At 48.5% G+C, this 18443-nt stretch overlaps 1 protein-coding gene across 1 annotated transcript; it reads left to right on the forward strand.

Annotated features, from left to right (window-relative positions):
• The first annotated feature begins 4211 nt into the window (after positions 1 to 4211).
• STMN3 (stathmin 3) lies at positions 4212 to 16125 on the forward strand. Its single transcript, XM_074157028.1, has 5 exons — positions 4212 to 4230; positions 13559 to 13654; positions 14122 to 14297; positions 15000 to 15191; positions 16066 to 16125. Exons 1-5 carry the CDS (start codon positions 4212 to 4214, stop codon positions 16123 to 16125), a joined length of 543 nt encoding a protein of 180 aa, XP_074013129.1.
• The last annotated feature ends 2318 nt before the right edge of the window (positions 16126 to 18443 follow it).

An 18443-nucleotide genomic window follows, 5' to 3' on the forward strand; every position in this document is an offset into this window, starting at 1 on the left:
TAGCAGGAACCAGGGCGTCTCCACTGCTCGCTTGTTAGTGGATGGTGAAGATCTTGGATGAACTGTTTTTCATGGGAAATGGTGCCTTCAAGTTGAAAAAAAAAATGTACAGAAGCAAAACCTTGGAAGAGATGATCTTTAAACTCTGTGAGGAAGTGGGCGTGTGAGTGGCTGAACCGAACTGCAGAGAACCCAGCAAGGAGAATGCTTGCCCAGTGCAGAAATGCAAAGTGGGTAATGGTAATTTTTGTTCCGAGGCCACCCAGGCAGGATTCTCTTCCCAGACAAGCAAGAATCTTGAGGAATGGGACAAAAGATTTGGAAGAACCACAATGACCAGCTGTGAAGGTCCCGCAGTTCGCATGAAGGTTATTTTTCTCCTTTCAGATGGGAGCAGATTAAGTTGCCATTCGTTGTCTTTCTGAGGAGATGTGATGGTTCCCATAGCAACAGCCTAAAACTTTTGTTTGACTACAAAATTATTTGATTCCTTTGAATCCAGATAATCCAGAGCCTTTCTGTCTCTTTACAGTTGGGAAATAAAACTGCTTTCCTCTTTGACACTCTGATTTTAATCACAGTTGTCCTGTTATTAGGAAGGTGATTAAACATCCATTTTACAGATGAAGAAACGGAGGCAGGTGGGATTAGTGCTTTGGTGGAGGCAGAAGGGAATCACTAGAGTTGAGGTCACAGCCTCATGTTGTACCTGAGCAGAATGTACCCTGGAGTGACCTGAATTCACACCTTTATGTGACTGAATGAGTGCAACTCTTCCTCTTCTTCCAGATCCTTTGTACAACGTGGCCTCGTTTCTCAAGTACACACAGCAGATGCTGAAGAGCAAACATCAGAATAACCCTCTTGTTTCTCTTGCCTTCAGGGAAACGTTTTCCTGAATTACTGCTGATGTTGCTGTCACTGGTTTCTCTCCCAGAGTTCTTTTTTGAGGGAGGTGCAGTTCTGGGCTCCGCAGTTCAAAGACAGGGAACTGCTGGAGAGGGTAGAGCAGAGGGCCACAAAGATGATTAGGGACCTAAAACATCTCTCTTACAAGGAAAGGCTGAGGGACTTGGGTCTTTTTAGTCTGGAGAAGAGAAGGCTGAGGGGGGATCTGACCAATGCTTACAAATTGGCGGTTGGATTAGATGATCTCCAGTGGTCCCTTCCAACCCCGTATCCTTCTGTGATTATTCTGATTAAATACTTAAAGGGTGGATGTCAAGAGGGTGGGGCCAGTCTTTTTTCAGTGGTGCCCTGTGACAGGACAAGAGGAAATGGGCACAAACTTAAACAGAAGAAGTTCCATCTAAACATGAGGAGGAACTTCTTTCCTTTGAGGGTGGCAGAGCCCTGGAACAGGCTGCCCAGAGAGGTGGTGGAGTGTCCGTCTCTGGAGACATTCAAAACCCGCCTGGAGATGTTCCTGTGCAACCTGCTCTGGGTGGACCTCCTTTGGCAGGGGGGTTGGAGGAGATGATCTCCAGAGGTCCCTTCCAACCCCATATCATTCTGTGATTCTCCTTTCTTTTGTATTATTTTACAATTTCAGGGGCTTGATCGCTGCCCTATGTGGACTTTTAATTATTATTTTTATTATTTCATGCCAACTAAGGCAGCTTCTCCCAGCTTGAGACTGCAAATGATACCGGGAGGTCTCACGCCAATGCTATTGCCCGGGTACCAGGAGTTAGAGCCTCCCGTATCGCAGTCCGTGCTCTTCCTTTTAGACCGGATGATTTTCACCTTTCAATGTTATTTCATTAGTCACTAGAGAAAACTGTTCCCTACATATTTCTTGTTGCAAGCTGTGCTTCTGCCAGCCCTGCAGCCACAAACAGCAACACAAAGTGTGTGGGGCTTGTGACCCTTTTGGTAACAACCACAACTTTCAACTCTTTCTCTGTGAAGTGCCCCAGGCGAACGTTCCCTGGAATGAAACATGAGGATTGTTACGGGTCCCTGGTTTGGCATGAGTTGAAGAGAGAATCTTTTCTGTCTGTTTGGGAATTTTTCTTTTGTTTTCAGCGTTGTTGAAAGCACAAGTCCTTGGAAGAAGCCTTTCCTATGTTGAAAGACATCTAAGAATATTTAATTGTTAAAAATGTTGAAAATATTTAGATAGTGAAAGAAGTGCATGCTACAAAACCATCTTCTTTGCCGATTCTCCATGAAAATATGTTGTTTCCTGATAGTCTGCCTGGTTAGATGTCATGTGTGATGAAGGCACAGAGCACGTGAGCCAAATACTCACCAGTTTTCCCTAATCCCCATCTTGAAAGAAACACCTAGTGCCTTCAGATGCTCCCTAGTGAAAATCAGGGAGAACTTGAAAAGATAGTTACATGTAAAATAGGGAAGAAATATCTCCCAGTGTTACAGATGGATCCAGAATTAATTGTATTAATGTTATCTATATGACAGGTTATCTGGAAAGTGTGAACAATATCAGAGCTGCAGTGTATGATCCAGTTTTCTCACCATTTCTCATACAGTGTATTCCACTGGGACACGTGCCGTGACACCTTGGAAGCATTCTCCACCTTTTTCTAAATAAAACAAATAGGACGCGTACCGGATTTATACCATGACGCTCCAGAATTTTGCAAGAGGTAGACAGAGCCTCTCAGGTCTGGTCGGTAAGTCAAAACCAGAGCTTATCCTAAATAAAAGGGGGAAATCATTCCAGTTTTCAGGTGCCTGGGATAGCTGCTTTCATCTGTTAATGGGGAGCGTATTTTTGAAACAGATACAATTCAGCCTGCTGCTTTCAAGGTAACCTATAAAGTCTTAGAGATTCAACTCAAGGAGAAAGTAGAAGGAGTTGCAACTATACAACAAGCCTCGGACAGAGCAGGGAGCAGTTAATGGTAATAAAAAAGGCTCCTGTTCCAAACACACATTGAAAATTTGTGGGTAGTGTTAACATTATTCTGAATTAGACTTATTTCTTTTTTTTTTTTTTTTCCTTTTTACATGTGGTGTAGAAGGAATAGGACTCTTGGAGATTGGTTAAAAAAATTAGGAAAAAAGGGAAATCTCTGTCTTTTTAAGTGCCTGTGGCCTCTGCCCCTGGCCAAGCCGGAGCACCGACAGCTCCTGGAGCAACCTGTGGTTCCCTGCAGCTGCTGGAATTGTTTGGGAGTGTCTGCATTGCAGCATGGTGGGAGATTTGGGGTGTTTTCAGCCAGCGGGGATGTGCAGTCGGCAGGATAGCGTCTGGCATGAGAGGGCCGGAGGCTGGGAGGATCCCATGGGATCGCAACTGCAGGCGCCGAGGTGGGGTTTGTGCAGCCACGGTCGGATGGGTGCCGCTGGCAATGGGGACCGGGGATGGTTCCTTGGTCCGTCATGTCTGTGTGATAGTCTAAAAGCAGAGATGCATTGGCCCCTAGTAACAGCCACAAATGGAAATGATAGAAAAGACAGCAAACGGAACAGAAAAGGAAAATAAGAGAGGTCCTGCTGCCCAGGGAGTGGGGGAGAAACCCAGAGATATCCCACTGGATTCAGAAGGCTCCATTCTGCTCGTCCTCCTCTACTTTTACAGCAGTTTCTGCCCCCACCCCCAAACTGCAGCCCCTTTTGTGCCCCAGTGCTGGTGCAAAAAAACACACCTAAAAATGCTGAGCCTTTCTGGGACCCCTCCTCCCTTCGCTGTTTGCCTAAAGCTGCTGCAAGTTTTGGGGTTTGGGTTTTACACCCCAACCTAAGCTAAGCCAGACCCCATCCCTGGCCCTGCGGGTGGGCACCGCCTTGGTTTAAAAAAAAGCAACAAACATAAAAATCAATGAATTTGCTTATTTGTGCTTTCAGCAAGGGAAAAAGTGAGTCTAGCCCATCTAGAGCAGACAAGAAAGGGAGGAAGAGGAGGAAAAACCATCTTTTGCCAGAGCCCGGCTGGGTGTGTCTCCTCGCCCCCCCCCGCGGTGGCTCTGTGTTTCTGGCAGTCAGTCTTGCCTGGGAGGGATCTGCCGTCAAAGCCACCCAGGAAAGGAGGCCTGATACGCTAATTAATATTCTGAACTAGTGACCCTTTCTTTTTTCTTTCCAGCCCTTCCCTTTCTCTGGGCTCCCCAGCCTCTCCCTGTCGTGGATGGCTGCAGCCCCCTCCAGCTGAGTCAGTCCTCCCTCCCCGCAGCATTGCAGCACCTCCGCAGCACCCGCTCCTGCTCCTGCAGCACCCGCTCCGCTCCCTCCGCCGCAGCAGCATGGCCAGCACCGTCTCAGGTAGGACAGGCATCTTTTAGGGGGAGACTTGGCATCAACCCGCTTACGGAACTAGCAAATTTTATTTTTTTTATCTTTATTCTGAGGGTTTGGGTTTTTTTTTTCCTCTGCTTTTCGGGGGAGTTCTCTGCTGAGGAGGCAGACGGTATGGCAGCATTGTTCCCCTTCCTCCCCCATACACACACACCCCTCTGAGGGAAGATAGCAGGTGGGCTTTTTATTTTAATATGAATACACATGTGATAAACTTGCCAGTTTAAAATATTGCTGCTGTTAGGATGTGCCATAAGAAGATGCTGCTGCATGCCAACTAATTATGATTTTTGTAACATGATACAGCTTTTTTTTTTTTTTCTAAGAAAAATTTGCATGCTTTGTAGCTGGATGCAGAGAAATCAGCAACAACATTTTTTTATTTGTGAAGATCATGTATTGCCAGACAGGTAATGGAAAGAAAGACACAGGCGAGAGACTGACAGTAATGCCCTAGAAAATCCCCCACGCCCAACCAGAGTAACCTGGATGCGTTTCTCTGTATTCTTAGGGCTTCCCATCCCTAGATTTCTTCCACAGCTCATATTTCTTCATTAGAAGATGCTACTGGGGAGCGGTCCTCTGATGGCGTTGGGTGAAAGCAAATGCTGCAAGGGGAGCCCTTCCTCCCTCCTGCAGCAGTAACGGGAATGGCAGCCCAGGAGCCTGCTGCTGGGGTCGGTTTGGCTGCAGGATGGCAGCCTGCCCTGAGGATGCTCTGCTGCTTTGGTCCAGCATCCTAAAGATGTGTCTTGCCTGTTTTAACTGGGGAGGAGGGATTCAAATGGCTGAAACTGGGAACGTGGCTGAAGGAGAAGAAAAGCCTGAAATGGTACAATGAACAGTGGGTGGGTTTAGAGGGTCTTTTTCTTTAATAAAACCCCCAAGTTTTCTCTTGCAATGGCTTTGAATTCTGCAGTGCTTAAAGAGGGGCTTGGGTGGGGGAAGGTAAATCCTAGAGGATGTGGGGCTGAGCAGGAACAGCAGACAAAAAGGAAAAGCAGGCAGTGCTTTGTGCCCCCCCGCCTCCGCCCCAGGCAGGGAACCAGCCAGAAGGAGACCAGACAACACTTCTAGCTTCTTTTGCTGGCCTTTCCCTGTCTCCTGCTGGGCGTTTTCTGTTCCTTTCTCCTTTTAAAAGACCATTAGATGCAGGGGAGAGAAAGGACAGAGAGGTGGGGGGTGTGGAGGGAGTGTAAGGATGCAGCTGATCCCGAGCGGGCTTTGTGTGCAATTAAAGACAGTAAAGCAGCATTGTAAAAATGTGTCTCTATGATCGAAAATCTCCAGCTATTGTATATATTTCTGTGAGTATCCCTGTCTCAATGAACGTGTGCAGCAGTGCACGCTTGGCAGGTCCCACCCATCTGCCGTCCTCTCCTACAGAGCAGGATTGGGCCTCCTTTGCAGAGTGGGGGTGGGAGGGACGGCTCCGGCTTTCCAGCCATCTAGACCAAGGTTGCATCGAACTTGAGATGGACGAGGTGGCGGATGAAACATGTATATTTTCCGTGTGGTACATTCTCACCCTCCCAATCCACCACATGCCAATGGCACATTTCATCTTCCCAAAGATGCAGTTTTGCTGTCAAAGGAGACTTAGGATCATGAAGAAGCGTGTGCTTCAGAGAAGCTCTGCTTCCCTGTGGCTCAGATTAAGTAGAGAAACAATTTCAAGGAGCAGAAAGCCATGGGAAACCAGTGCTGTGGCAGGAGGAAAGAGAATAGGGAAATGTTCGCCAAAGAAGGGAGTGGGGCTGAGCCTCGCCCAGCTGCCTGTGCAGGGAGCAGCTCCCCATTGCCTGTAGCACTTATAGCAGGAATGAAGAATAGCCTGGAATGGCAGGAAAGAAGGGCAAGCAAACCCTTAAATTAAGGAAAGAGTCTTGTTTGCTTTCTTCATTATTTTCTCCTTTATCCGCAGTAAAAGCAAACCCGTGCTGAAGGGAGAGCAGCTGTGATTGTCTGCAGCTGATGCCTGGGGGCTGGTCCCCCTTGGGAAAATTTTCTTGGGTTTGTTTAAACAAACAAATAAATCCCTGGGATGAAAAGAAACGGGGTTTGCTTCCCCCAGCCCAGCAGTCTTCTGTCTCTTCTCCCTGCCACCTCAGGCGTTTTCTCCTGGCCGTGGTGGTTGTTTTCGGTGCTGGAGCAGAGGACGCGGTGGCACATGCTCAGTGCAGGCTCAGCTGCGGTGCTGGCCCTGCCACCACCGGGCAGACCTTGCAGGGGCAGAGCTCTCAATCCTCCTCCCCACAGCATCTGCACCATGCTTTGGGCTTTTGTACACCACAGAAGGAGTGTCTGGCTGGATTCTACGGGACCGTATGACTCTTTCCACCATTTGTAGGTGTGTGGGTTGAATAGGAGACACAAGATTATGAAATGATGCAGTAGGGTGACAGCCTCATGGGCTTTTCTCTGACATTAGCGTCTCTGAGAAGGTGGAGCCAAGAGGAAACACCAGTTTGCCACTCCTGGCCTCACGACTGGGCATGATAAATGTGCCTTGACAGATCCTGAGGTTTTCCCCTCCTACACTGAAATGTGAGAGTTGTGTGGCTTTATTGTATGTGTGGGTTATCCCCTTAATTCCTTTCCTGGATGGTATTGGTGGACACCATATGGTATTGCCCTGTCCTGACACTTCTACTGCCCATGCTGAAGGGTCAGAGTCCTTTCTAACAAGCTCTCCATTTCTCTGTGTTCTCAAGAAATCATTATTTTCTTTTTCTTCAGGTGCTATTGGAGTCTATACGGCCTTAGAAATTTATGGTACTTTTATTGGGACTTCAGTTTTACAAGCTAAAAGAATCTATTGTAGGCAATTGTTTAATTATTATTATTTTTTACCACTGTATCCAAACAAAGGATCTAAATCCTTGGAAAATATTTGTTCTTTCTAAAATATAAATCATATCTTTAATGGCACCATATAGACTCTGTGAAGATCCCTTAGATATCTCAAAAGAGTCCTGTCTTGGAGCCTCTCAATGTTGGTTCAGATCTGGTGAATGCATTGTTTTATCAGATGAACACATTCTCCTTCTGCAAAGGAAGAGCTGAGATTTAGTGGTCTGATGTGGCAACTGGAAGGCTGCAGATAAGACCTTTGTGACAGCAGCATGGGCAGCAGGATGGATTGCAACTTCAAGCTTTCTTGGGGTGGATGGTGCTGATGATTCTTGATGATAATACTTGGAAGGACCTGAAGTTCACTAAAACTTCTATATCTCTAAATTAGCTGGAAAAAAACATGCCTGGGGTTGGAAAAAACCATTCCATGGGGTTGGAACTCGATGATCTTTATGGTCCCTTCCAACCTGAACCATTCTAGGATTCTATGGGCTTTATTCTTCTGGATGTAAACTTACATTTTAAGAAAAAAAGTCTCCTTTCCACAGGGGAGTTAAATCAATGGTCACATCTTTGCCTGTGATTTAGAAATGCAAAAGAGCTAGAGAGCAACCAAAGACCACGTGGATGTGCTGTAGCACGTTGGCACATCCCAACTGCTGAAGGGCTGCTCAGCATATTTCCAAACAATCCGTTTATTCTTTCAAGGTACCTCTACATGTTTAGGGCTGTACTAGCGAATCTTACATTCTCTGAATGTGTTTATACAAATAATGGCTCTGTATAATGGGCAAGTACAATAATCCTCAGTTAATGCAAAGGGAACCAAGATCCAAAGGGACCAAATGACTGTCTGTGGTCACACAGCATGTCTCTACCTGACACATCATGGCATTGGGCTCCTGTCTTTGCCTCGTGAACTGCTGTCTTATCCAGTCCTCAGCTCCTTGTAGCACTTCGTCTCATCCAAACCTGACTGTCCAAACCTGTGTTTGCCCCAAATCCACAAACACTCTGGGACAACTGCCTCCATTTGGCTTCTTCCTCTGCTTTATCAAGCAACCCAGGCCATGCTTCTCTCCTTTCTGGCAATCAATCACCCACCTCGCCCAGGCTGCCGGGTCTCTGCTGCACAGCCTGGTCCCTTCTCTCTTGCTGAGCCCATAGAAGAGGAGATTTCCCTGGTTATTTTTCTGAGGGCAGTCCACATGTTCCAGTGCTACAGCTTGAGTGATTTCCTAATCCACTGGCTGTGCGTGACAGGGGTTGATGTGGTGTTCACGAACTGCAAATGAAACCTAGTGGGGAAGGAGCTGGGTGATTGGAAACCATTCCTGGGTGATAGTTTAGCAGATGTCTGACAGAAGGCAGAGTAATCTTTGCATCTGCCTGTTCTCATGGATGATTCCACACGAGCCTACGGTAGCTCCTGGGCCTCAAATCTCATGGTGAGCAGCTGAGATGGTGTGTGGCATCAGTGTGGGGTACAACCACTGATCTGAAAAAAAAAAAATATAAAAAAAAATGCTAGTATTTTCTGGTTGTGTGAGCTCTCCTGCTGAGCTGTTTTTGGAAGTTGGGGAGCAATAAGATGGAAGTGAGTTAGACTGAGGTGAAGGTCTGGCCATTTTTTTTATGATAGGATTCATAGCGGGTGAGAATATTTAGAGTCTGTTGTACTCTCAAGGCTTATCGAGGACTATGGTTGCTTTTGTTATGTATGTGGTATTGCAGTCTTTGTGCTGAAGGACTCGGTTCCCTGTCTCTCTAGCTTCTCTACCTTCCGTTTGTGCTTTGGCCCCACCTATAATTGGACTATTCTCTTTTTTTCATGATATAATATTACTTATGGAAGCAATTTTTATTTCTCCGAAGTTATCTTTGCAAACCAAATTATTTCTTTGTAATAACCTTCCTTTGACCTTGCTATCAGACGCAGCGCATCCAGTCTCATCCATTTAATTTGCCTGAATTCACATAAAATAATCTTCCTATGCCTCTGGTTCTTTATAAATGACTGTGTCGGTGTTGTGCCTAAATGGCCTCACCGTTTCACTGGATGTCATTAAACAACGAACAAAGAGACAGGCTGCTCAAACAGTCGACAGCTTAATTTTATTTGGTTAGGAAGAAGAGAACGAAACTTTGAAATGAATAATAGATGGTGAGCCCCACTGTCCAGGCACATCACCGGTGGGAAGATGGTTCCCGTTGCTCACGCACAGCACCCGTCCCCAGCCATTCCTCCATCTCCTGCACCGCAGCTGCTGGGGAGCAGCTGGGTAGTGTCTCCGGGGGGTAACTTGGAGACAAAACACTTCAGAAGGATAAATGCCGTGTACAGCGCTGATGGGAAGCAGCAGGGATATGGAAATGCAGTTTGTGCTGTGCAGCACTAGAGGGAGCAGAGGAAACGAGTCGCTAGAGAGAAAGCAAGCTGAGAGCACCCTCACCCTCTCGGTGGCTTGGTGAAGGCCCGGGTAATCTCCCTTCTTCTCCTTGCAACAGGGAGAAAGTAATTTTACCTATGCGATATATACAGTGCAGAGAAAAGTTAGATGAAACGTTTTAATAAAGGTTAATTGTTGCATGGGGTGTGCAACACAATATAAAGAGAGCAGGATCAGACTGTGCTGATTACGGGGCATAAATATTCAGAAATGTTGAGGAACTTACTGCACCTTTTTAGATAGAATTGTAGCTTAATCACTACCCAGGGTCCTATGAAGCCAACCAAACACAAGTTTACCCCGCTTTACAGGGTGGCACTCTTATATATGTCCTATAAATTCTACAGTTTATTCACTTCCTAATTTACACAATTCAGTTATTTGCGATGTTTCACCCCCGCTCTGATACGAAAGCAGGGAGGTGGTATGACTATAGCAGAGTGAATCAAGTTGCTGCTGATCCTTCTATCGCGGTATTTGCCTAAAAAGAAACGTAAAATGTCAGCAATTCAGACTTGAGTGAGGCAGCCTGTCCTAATCCTCTGCCTGTCAATGAAACAAAGCTCTTGTTGCACCTCTGAGACCAAAGCGATGCTTTGGTATAAAGTGCCTTAGGGACCGAGTCAGACAGCCTTACTAATTTATACACACACGCAATATTTGCTCACTGTAAGCTGAATTTATTTTTAGTAATTTAGCAGAAGTAAAAAAATGTAATTAGATGCTTAAATTAAAAGTTCGGCTTTTCCTGTCTAATTGTTCTTAAAATATGTACATTTGTGCACCGGAAGACATACGGTTGTTCCTGGAAGGGACCTGTTGGCCATGTCATATTCTGGGTAGCCGGCTATCTTATCTAGGTTCAAGGATTTTGTCCACTGGCATAAACATGTCCTCAAAACCTTATATCTATTAGCAAATGTGAGTGCAGATACTTCTGTAATAAATTTTAGTGCTGAGGTTTGCAATGCTGATCTTTTACCCCTGAGAGTTTTAAGCATGCCCTTTCTGATGCAGCTGTGATTGAGACGTAGTCTTGCTTCAGGAGCTCTTGGGTTTGATCTTCATTGACACGGTCTCCTAAATAGTGACCCAGAGGTTATGTTTCTTATGTTTCCTACTTTTATTTACTGAATGACAGGATCTACCTCTCCTCACAGGATGCCATTTCTGGTAGATTTAGGTTAGATATTAAGAAGAAATTATTTATTCTGAGGGTGGTGAGACACTGGAACAGATTCCTCAGAGAAGCTGTGCATGTCCCATCCTTGGAGGTGTTCAAGGCCAGGCTGGATGGGGCTTTGAGCAACCTGGTCTGGTGGAAAGTGTCCCTGCCCAAGGCAGGAAGGTTGGAACGAGATGATCTTTAAGGTCCTTTCCAACTCTAACCATTCTATGATCCTGTGATTCTATGATGTTATCCTCTTGACAGTTGGACACACACACCACCTATTGTTCATCACTGAATGTGATAGATCAAAAGTGCGTGAAGACAGGGCCATCACTGTGGATCCTTCTGTGTCCCACGGATGTAACCACTGGCTCTGGAGCAGAGGCGGGGGAGAGAGTGGGGTTGGGTTCAGGCGGCCGTTTATTTCTCGGGGCGTGGATCAGGGGTGACTCCTTCGGGGGTCGGTCCTCCCCCCTCTTCACGCCGAAGCCCCTGGGCCTTGGCGACGCACACCGGCCGTGGTGCTGAACGGACAGCTCTCGGCCCGGGGGTGGGTCCCGGGGTCGATGGTGCTGAACGGACAGCTCCCGGGGCGGGGAGGGGACCGGGGGGGAGCGGACCCTCCCCGGTACCGGTCGGGGGGTCTCGGTTCGCTGCCGCCGTTCCCGCTGCTTTCCCCGTCCCGCCCCGAGCAGGGAGAGGCGGGAGCGGGTTTGCCCGGCAGTGAGGGCCGGTCGGGGGTCTTCGGGATCTTTCTGCCCTCCTCCCCGGTCTCCGAGGCCCCGGCAGCACCCAGCCCCGCTTCCCCGCCCCGTGTGCTCGCATGCTGCTAATTGCATCTGATGGCTGGCGCCGGGGTGCAGCTGCAGGCTCCGGCGCCGGGAGAAGGGCTCACAGCACTTCCATAGCTCATTAAAACACTGCCGCAGCTCAGTGAAGCGGTGTCCTTTTGTCCTCTCGCTCCTTTTCATTTTAATTGATGGAGAGGGACGGTCAGTTTGCTCTACAGAAGGGAAAACAGGACAGGGAAGATCCCGATGGAACGGAGGCAGCTGTGAAATCACTACAAGAGACCTCCTGAAAGGCAGGGACTGCAGCATCCACTCATCTACACAGAGGACCGTGAAACCAGTACTGGGGAGATCTACTGAAGTTCAAGTAATGAAATAGAAAGCATTGTGCTCTGTAACTAGTGCTAGGAGACAGTTAAACTAGTGGGTCAGGGATGTGGCACATCTGCTTAATATCTTGGTTTCACTCAGGACTGGACATAATGGTAGAGCAACGACCTCGGCGCGTGGTTGGCTTCTATTAAATTATAATGTCTCTCATTTAGTCCAGGGAACATTCCTCTGGGCTCCTGGCAGCACATTATGAGATACATTAGCTTACTGCTGCCATGACTTCTAGCACAATACAGCACTCTCAGAGGCCTTCCAAAGACTTTTTTCATTAAGAACAAAATCAAAGATATCCTGCTCTGTGGCGGGCGCTGCTGTTGTAAACTGTTCCTATTTGGTTTACATTTAACAGCGGGGCTGGGCAGGGTATTAAAATCAGAATGTGGAGCAAACTGGAAAATGTTCAATAAGGATCTGAGCTTCAGGGACTGTCAGTTAGCAAAAGGAGGGTGTTAATCAGGATGAAGTTCTGTACCTAGGAGGAAAAATAGCTGCAAGTATGAAGTGGGCACATGAAAACACTGTTTTCCTACCCAAGTAGCTGTGGGAAGGCAGAGGAGAAGATCTCAGAGGTGTTCCTGAGGGCATATGGTACACAGGTTGATATTTTTTTTCCAAGTTATTCTGCTCCTAGTGCCTTTTCATATCACAAAGTTTTGGGGATTTCCCTTTCCTGGCCCGGTGAAGGCTCTTGCTATGAAGGTGGCACTGGCAGCCAGTTTGCAGATTCACCTCTTGCTGAAAGCCAAGACAGGAGCTCATCAAGGAAGGGACAAACCAAGACCAGAAGCGTAAGAACATATGGGAAATCCAGAGGCAGAGCCAAGGCAGGAGACCAGAATGCCTGTGCCCTGTGCTGGAGGCAGGAGGCAGGGTGGCATGTGGAGGGTCAGGGCAGGTTTGGCAGGACACACAGCCATGAAGACTTTGTCCCCATATGCCTGGGTGTCCCCTGAGCAGCCAGTCCAGGGCAGAGCCTCGCAGCATCTGTGAGACAGCAGCACCCACCGCTGAGCCGTCAGCTGCTGAGCTGTGACATAGCAGTGATGCTCTGCGGGTTACACTGATGTGATAAAGAACTTGGCAGCCTGACAGAGCACCTCTCTGTTTTCAAGTCCTTCTTCTATTCTGAGGTTCTTTGTCAAGTGTGTGCTAACAGTTCGCTGTCTTAAATGTGCTAAACTACAAAAATACAGGTGAGGATTGCCCCAGAAACAGACCCGCTGCAAGCTGTAGGTGCTGCTGCCATTAGGGCGGCACCTTGTGCACTTGTGATCGCAGAGGATGCTGCAGGGTGTCTTCCAGTCGCAGGAAGGTTGAGCAAACTGGAGGGCTCACAGCGGCAGAACTCGAAGGGATTGTGTATTTCCCTGTCCTTTGCAGGGGACAGCATTCACTGTAATTGCAGACCAGTATCAACCTCTGCCTGTGTGGGCCAAGGTGGTGACAGAATTTAGTCTGGTCTAGAACAGACGCTCCCTGGGGACCTTTTGGCAAGCTATGGCAGCCTGGAAAAGCCCCCACAGAGTCCAGTAGCTGCAAATGGGTTTCCTTGTGTCTGCTTGCTTAATTTCTCCGTGAAAAAGAGCTGCCATTGCCATTAGACTCTCTTCTCATTGCTATTTTGTATTTTTCAGCCTACAAGGAGAAAATGAAGGAGCTGTCTCTGCTCTCCCTCATCTGCTCCTGTTTCCACACCCAGCCCCATCCTAATACCATCTACCAGTATGGAGGTACGTAACCTGCTCCTGCAGGAGCTACAGCATCGTTTTCATGATGCTCCTGCAGGCAACCTGGGAGCTTGTCAGCCCGCTGGGCTGTCCCATCCCGGAGCAGCAATCCATGTCTCAGCCTGGGGTCTTTCTGTTTAGTCTCTGTTCACAGTTTATTTTATTAACGTAACCCACATTTTCCCAGAAAGAAAGCGCTTGCAAATGCTGTCTGCCTCGTACTGGAGTGACACAAAGATGTTAACAGCAATATGGCCTTTCTGTAATTACGCTGTGGATTTAAATGAATTGCATTGACTTGCAGTGGGGTAAAGCTGATCACTAATTGGGAAATTTTGGAAACAGAACAAAATCACCCATATCAGGACAGGGGAACATGTTAACTCCTATGTGAAGAGTTCGATGCCCTCAGGTGAATGCTCTTCCGAGTGTTACAGGTCCCCAGAGTCCCTGTTTTTTCCCCCCCACAGATATGGAGGTGAAGCAGCTGGATAAGAGAGCATCAGGCCAGAGCTTCGAAGTGATCCTGAAGTCCCCTTCAGATTTATCTCCCGAGAGCCCAATCCTTTCCTCCCCTCCCAAGAAGAAGGACCTGTCCCTGGAGGAGCTGCAGAGGAGGCTGGAGGCTGCAGAAGAGAGGAGGAAGGTAATGAGATGTCCTGTAGAAGCAGTGACTTTTCTGTCATGGGTACTAATTGCACCAAACGCTAAAACTGGTTTAGCAGGAGCAATCTCCATCATCATCATCCTCTTGTACTTAAAACCACACGGTATGGGGTCCTCTCCGTCCTCTGTGTGTGACCTGGCTTGGGGGGATGGTTCTTGCCAGCTAATGCTGCAGGAGATGTAGCAGTTGGTCACAACCCAACTTAAACTTCAAACTTAAACATGGACTTGGGTTTCTGACAGCTGTCTGTGCCATGTTTTATTGTAAGTGCTGTATAAAATGTCTTCCTGTGAAAACTATTGAAAAGGAGAAAATTGGCAGAGTAACACAAGGTATAAATGTTATGAATGTTCGTGGGTAAGAGGAAAGCAAGCTGAAATAATTCAAAGAAAGAGGTGACACCCAGGGAGGCGACTTTGTACCCAGATGAATGTCACCTTGGTTTTGCTGAGCCAGTGGATGTTGCATCGCCGGCCCACCCAGAGCGCCGGACCCAGCAGACATTGCCCCATAGCAGGAAAAAGGTGTCAAAGTGTCCTCCAAGCAAGAGTGTTATGGGATGGAGGGGGTAGCATAGTGGTTTTGAGCAGAGGAGTTGGTCAGAAAGCCTCTCTGGGGAGCTTTAGGCTAGAAGAGCTTCTTTGGTTGCCTTACACCTCTCCCGACGCCTTGCCTCGGCAGACCCAGGAGGCCCAGGTGCTGAAGCAGCTGGCAGAGAAGCGGGAACATGAGCGGGAGGTGCTGCACAAGGCGCTGGAGGAGAACAACAACTTCAGCCGCCTGGCCGAGGAGAAGCTCAACTACAAGATGGAGCTGAGCAGGGAGATCCGCGAAGCACATCTCGCTGCCTTGAGGGAGCGGCTCCGTGAGAAGGCAAGTGCGATGCCCCTGGAGAGGGCTGGGTGCTGATGCCCATGGAGGGGTTTGGGGTCTGGTCCCTGCAGGGTCACCTCAGAGTGATGGGCACAGGGGAGCGGGCGTTTCGTTGCTGATGGGAAGTGGGCTGTGGAGCAGCTCCACTCTGGAGCAGTACGAGGAAAGGGGATGTGTCCTTCAAGGTCAGCAGAGAAAACACCATCTGGCTGATCTTGATAAGTTCAAGGTTGAAGGCACAGCATCAGGCCCACCCCTTGTCCAGGGGCTGCATGGCCAAAGGGCTCTGCAGAAGAGGGAGCCATGAATGCATTTGCTGTAGGCTTGTGTCACTCCCAGGCTCCCACATATCATACAATCATAGAATTGTCTAGGTTGGAAGGGACCCTTCAGATCATCGAGTCCAACCATGGACCTAACGCTGACAAAACCCACTACTAAACCATGTCCCTCAGCACCATGTTTGCTCGGCTTTTAAATACCTCCAGGGATGATGATTCCACCACTTCCCTGGGCAGCCTGTTCCAATGCTTGATAACCCTTTCAGTGTAATTCTTGTACTGTCACTTGTTGCTTGTGAGAAGAGACCGATGCCCACCTTGCTACAACCTCCTTTCAGGGAGTAGGGAGTGATAAGGTCCCTCCTCAGCCTCCTTTTCTCCAGGCTGAACAACCTCAGTTCCCTCAGCTGCTCCTCTTAAGACTTGAGGTGCTTCACTCCTTGCAGGCATAACCCACTGTCCTCAGGGTGCGTTGGATGGGAAACTGGTCTCTTTTTTTTGGCTGGTGCAAATCCTGTGTGCAGGAGAGAAGGAAAATAGAGATCGCAAGAGCAGAAAGAGTTAGCCTGGTGTCATCTCTCCCGTCTTTGCAGGAACTGCATGCAGCTGAAGTTCGCAGGAACAAGGAACAGCGGGAGGAGATCTCTGGATAAAGGGCTTTTCTACACATCTAGCACCTGATTCCTGTTAACAAACCAACCAATCGACCAACCAACACATTTTATTTTGTTTGTCTAGATGCAACATTCAGTTCTCCATCCCCCCCTCCCCTGGTGTTTGTCCCCCAGCTACACGCTTCTCTATCTCTGCATCCTTGATCATCAGTACTTGTGGGGATTCACAGATCATAGGGATCTCTAAGCAGAATAGCAACTAGTTCACATGAAATAGAGAATTGATCAGTCAATCAAACAGCTTCTTTGGAGGGTTTTGTCCTTTTTTAAAAAAATATTTCTTAAACTGATGTAAAAAAAAAAAATTAAGATATTAATAAATTCAACCAGCAGCGTCACAGAGATACGGATTTCTTATCCAGGGCTTTCACTCCTCTTGGTGTTTGCTCTGAGCCAAATATCAGTTTCAGAAAAATGGGAAGTGATAATTTCTGTGTGTGAAGTGGAATAGGGAACAGCCCTGTCTTTGCCAGTGGTAGGAGAGAGGGATGAGAGGGATGGCATGGCTCAGGAGTCGTGGTGTGTAGACCCCCCATCTCGTGGCTCTATCTGGAGCCAGCCCAGGCAGGCAGTGACCCAAAGTCCTCATCTTAGGATGGTTCTTCAATAGCCCAAGTGGAAGTAGGTGAGGGTCTCCACCCAGAGCTCGGTGCCAGGTGCCACCCCACATACGGTCCCTATCATGGCAGGCACCGCCTGATGCCCCGGATGGCCACGGGCTGGAGGAGCCAGTAGACTGAGTTGCCCTCTCCCCGGCAGAGCGGGGACCGAGCGGTCTTGGCCAAACAGACCAGGAGAACCACAGACAGCGATTGCATCCCCAGCTCCGCAGGAGCCCTGGGAGAGGACACTTGGTCCGCAGGCTCTCCAGCGCTCCCAAAGCATGAGGTTTCACTCCAGGAAGAAAGCAAATCCAATAGAGACGGTGCATGGTTGTGAAATAGCTTTTTAGTGAACAGAATAGTCATCCTTCCCTCTTTCCAAAGACAGATGTGACTCTTTAGTGCCATTACTGGGCAGATACTGAGACCAGAGATCGCCAGATGAGCCCTGGAGCTCTGGCTCGTAGGCAGCACCCTGGGAGGCAGAGCACACCAGCTGCCTGCCTGGTGCCTCCAGACCTGTGGCTTTGGATGAGAGGGAGCTAAGAGGGGAGTAGTTCTACAGTAAGGGTGAAGAGATGTCCCCATGCTTACTCCTTGTCTTTCTTTACCTCTCAAGGCCCATTTTTAAGAAAAAAATGTCTCTTGATGGAGGTAGGGATGAGCAGAGAACATGCAAGCATGGCAGTAATGTTGGATCTAAATAGGTGACTGAAAATAGGTGACTGTCAAAGCCCATGGACTTCCTAATCTTGTAGAGTCATGGTTTATGGAGGTAGCCAAGGTCCAAGCAGCCACCGTGCACTGCAAGGGGCTACCACCCTCCCGCTGAGACCCACAGACCTGCTCGCCTTGCCCCAGCTCTGCCCCTGTCTTGAAAAACTAATTGGAAATGTTGCATCTGAAGAGCAGGGAATGGCCACCTCCCGGCAAGCGGGGCCTCGTGGGACGCGGTGCTGGGGACTCAGCCCTGCAGGAGCACGGTCCTGCGGCGAGGTTTTGCAGAGGAGATGGTGGAAGCTGCTTTGGTTTGAAGCAGAAAGTAATAAGAATTCTCTTCTGTCCAGTGCTTAGAGATTACCGGATTGTTATGTCTTTTAACAGCCCGGTGCAGTGTTTTGGGGACAGGGCGCAGGGTGCCTGGGTGGTGTTTACACCAGAGCATCCCCTCCGCCTCGTGATGGGCCCTCCGTCCTGGCTGCCCTCTCAGACCCCAGAATAAACCAAAGGGGCATCCAAGGCACTGAGACATTTCATTATTAGTAATTGGTGTCCTCTGCACACTCTGCCTCCAAAGAGCCGTTCTGTGGGTGGGATGAGGGCCTCCTGCGGTGGGCTTTGCAGGATCCTCCGGGAATAATTCAAGCGCGCAAGGGGGTGCAGACGTGGCCACGGGCACAGCCCAGCCCGGGGCTCCCAGGGACCGGGCTCTGCACGGTGGTGCCAGGCAGCGACGAGGAGCTGGAGCAGATGAGGGTTTTGCACAGGGAATAATGATCCCCTTGACTCTCCTTCCCTCTGAAACAGAAATCATCACCGAGTTTTGTCAGAAGTTGAAGTTTTCTGCCTACCCTGTGTTTTAATTAGGTAAAAAATTGATTGTGGCCCGGAGTGAGCATCAGGCGGTCGCAGAAACCCCGCGGAAAGCCAAAGAGCGGCAGCTGCTGGAGGTCAAATCCCAGAGCTCTTTGCTAA

The sequence above is a fragment of the Numenius arquata genome, chromosome 12 (assembly GCF_964106895.1).
Source record: "Numenius arquata chromosome 12, bNumArq3.hap1.1, whole genome shotgun sequence".
Classification (NCBI taxonomy): Eukaryota; Metazoa; Chordata; class Aves; order Charadriiformes; family Scolopacidae; genus Numenius; species Numenius arquata.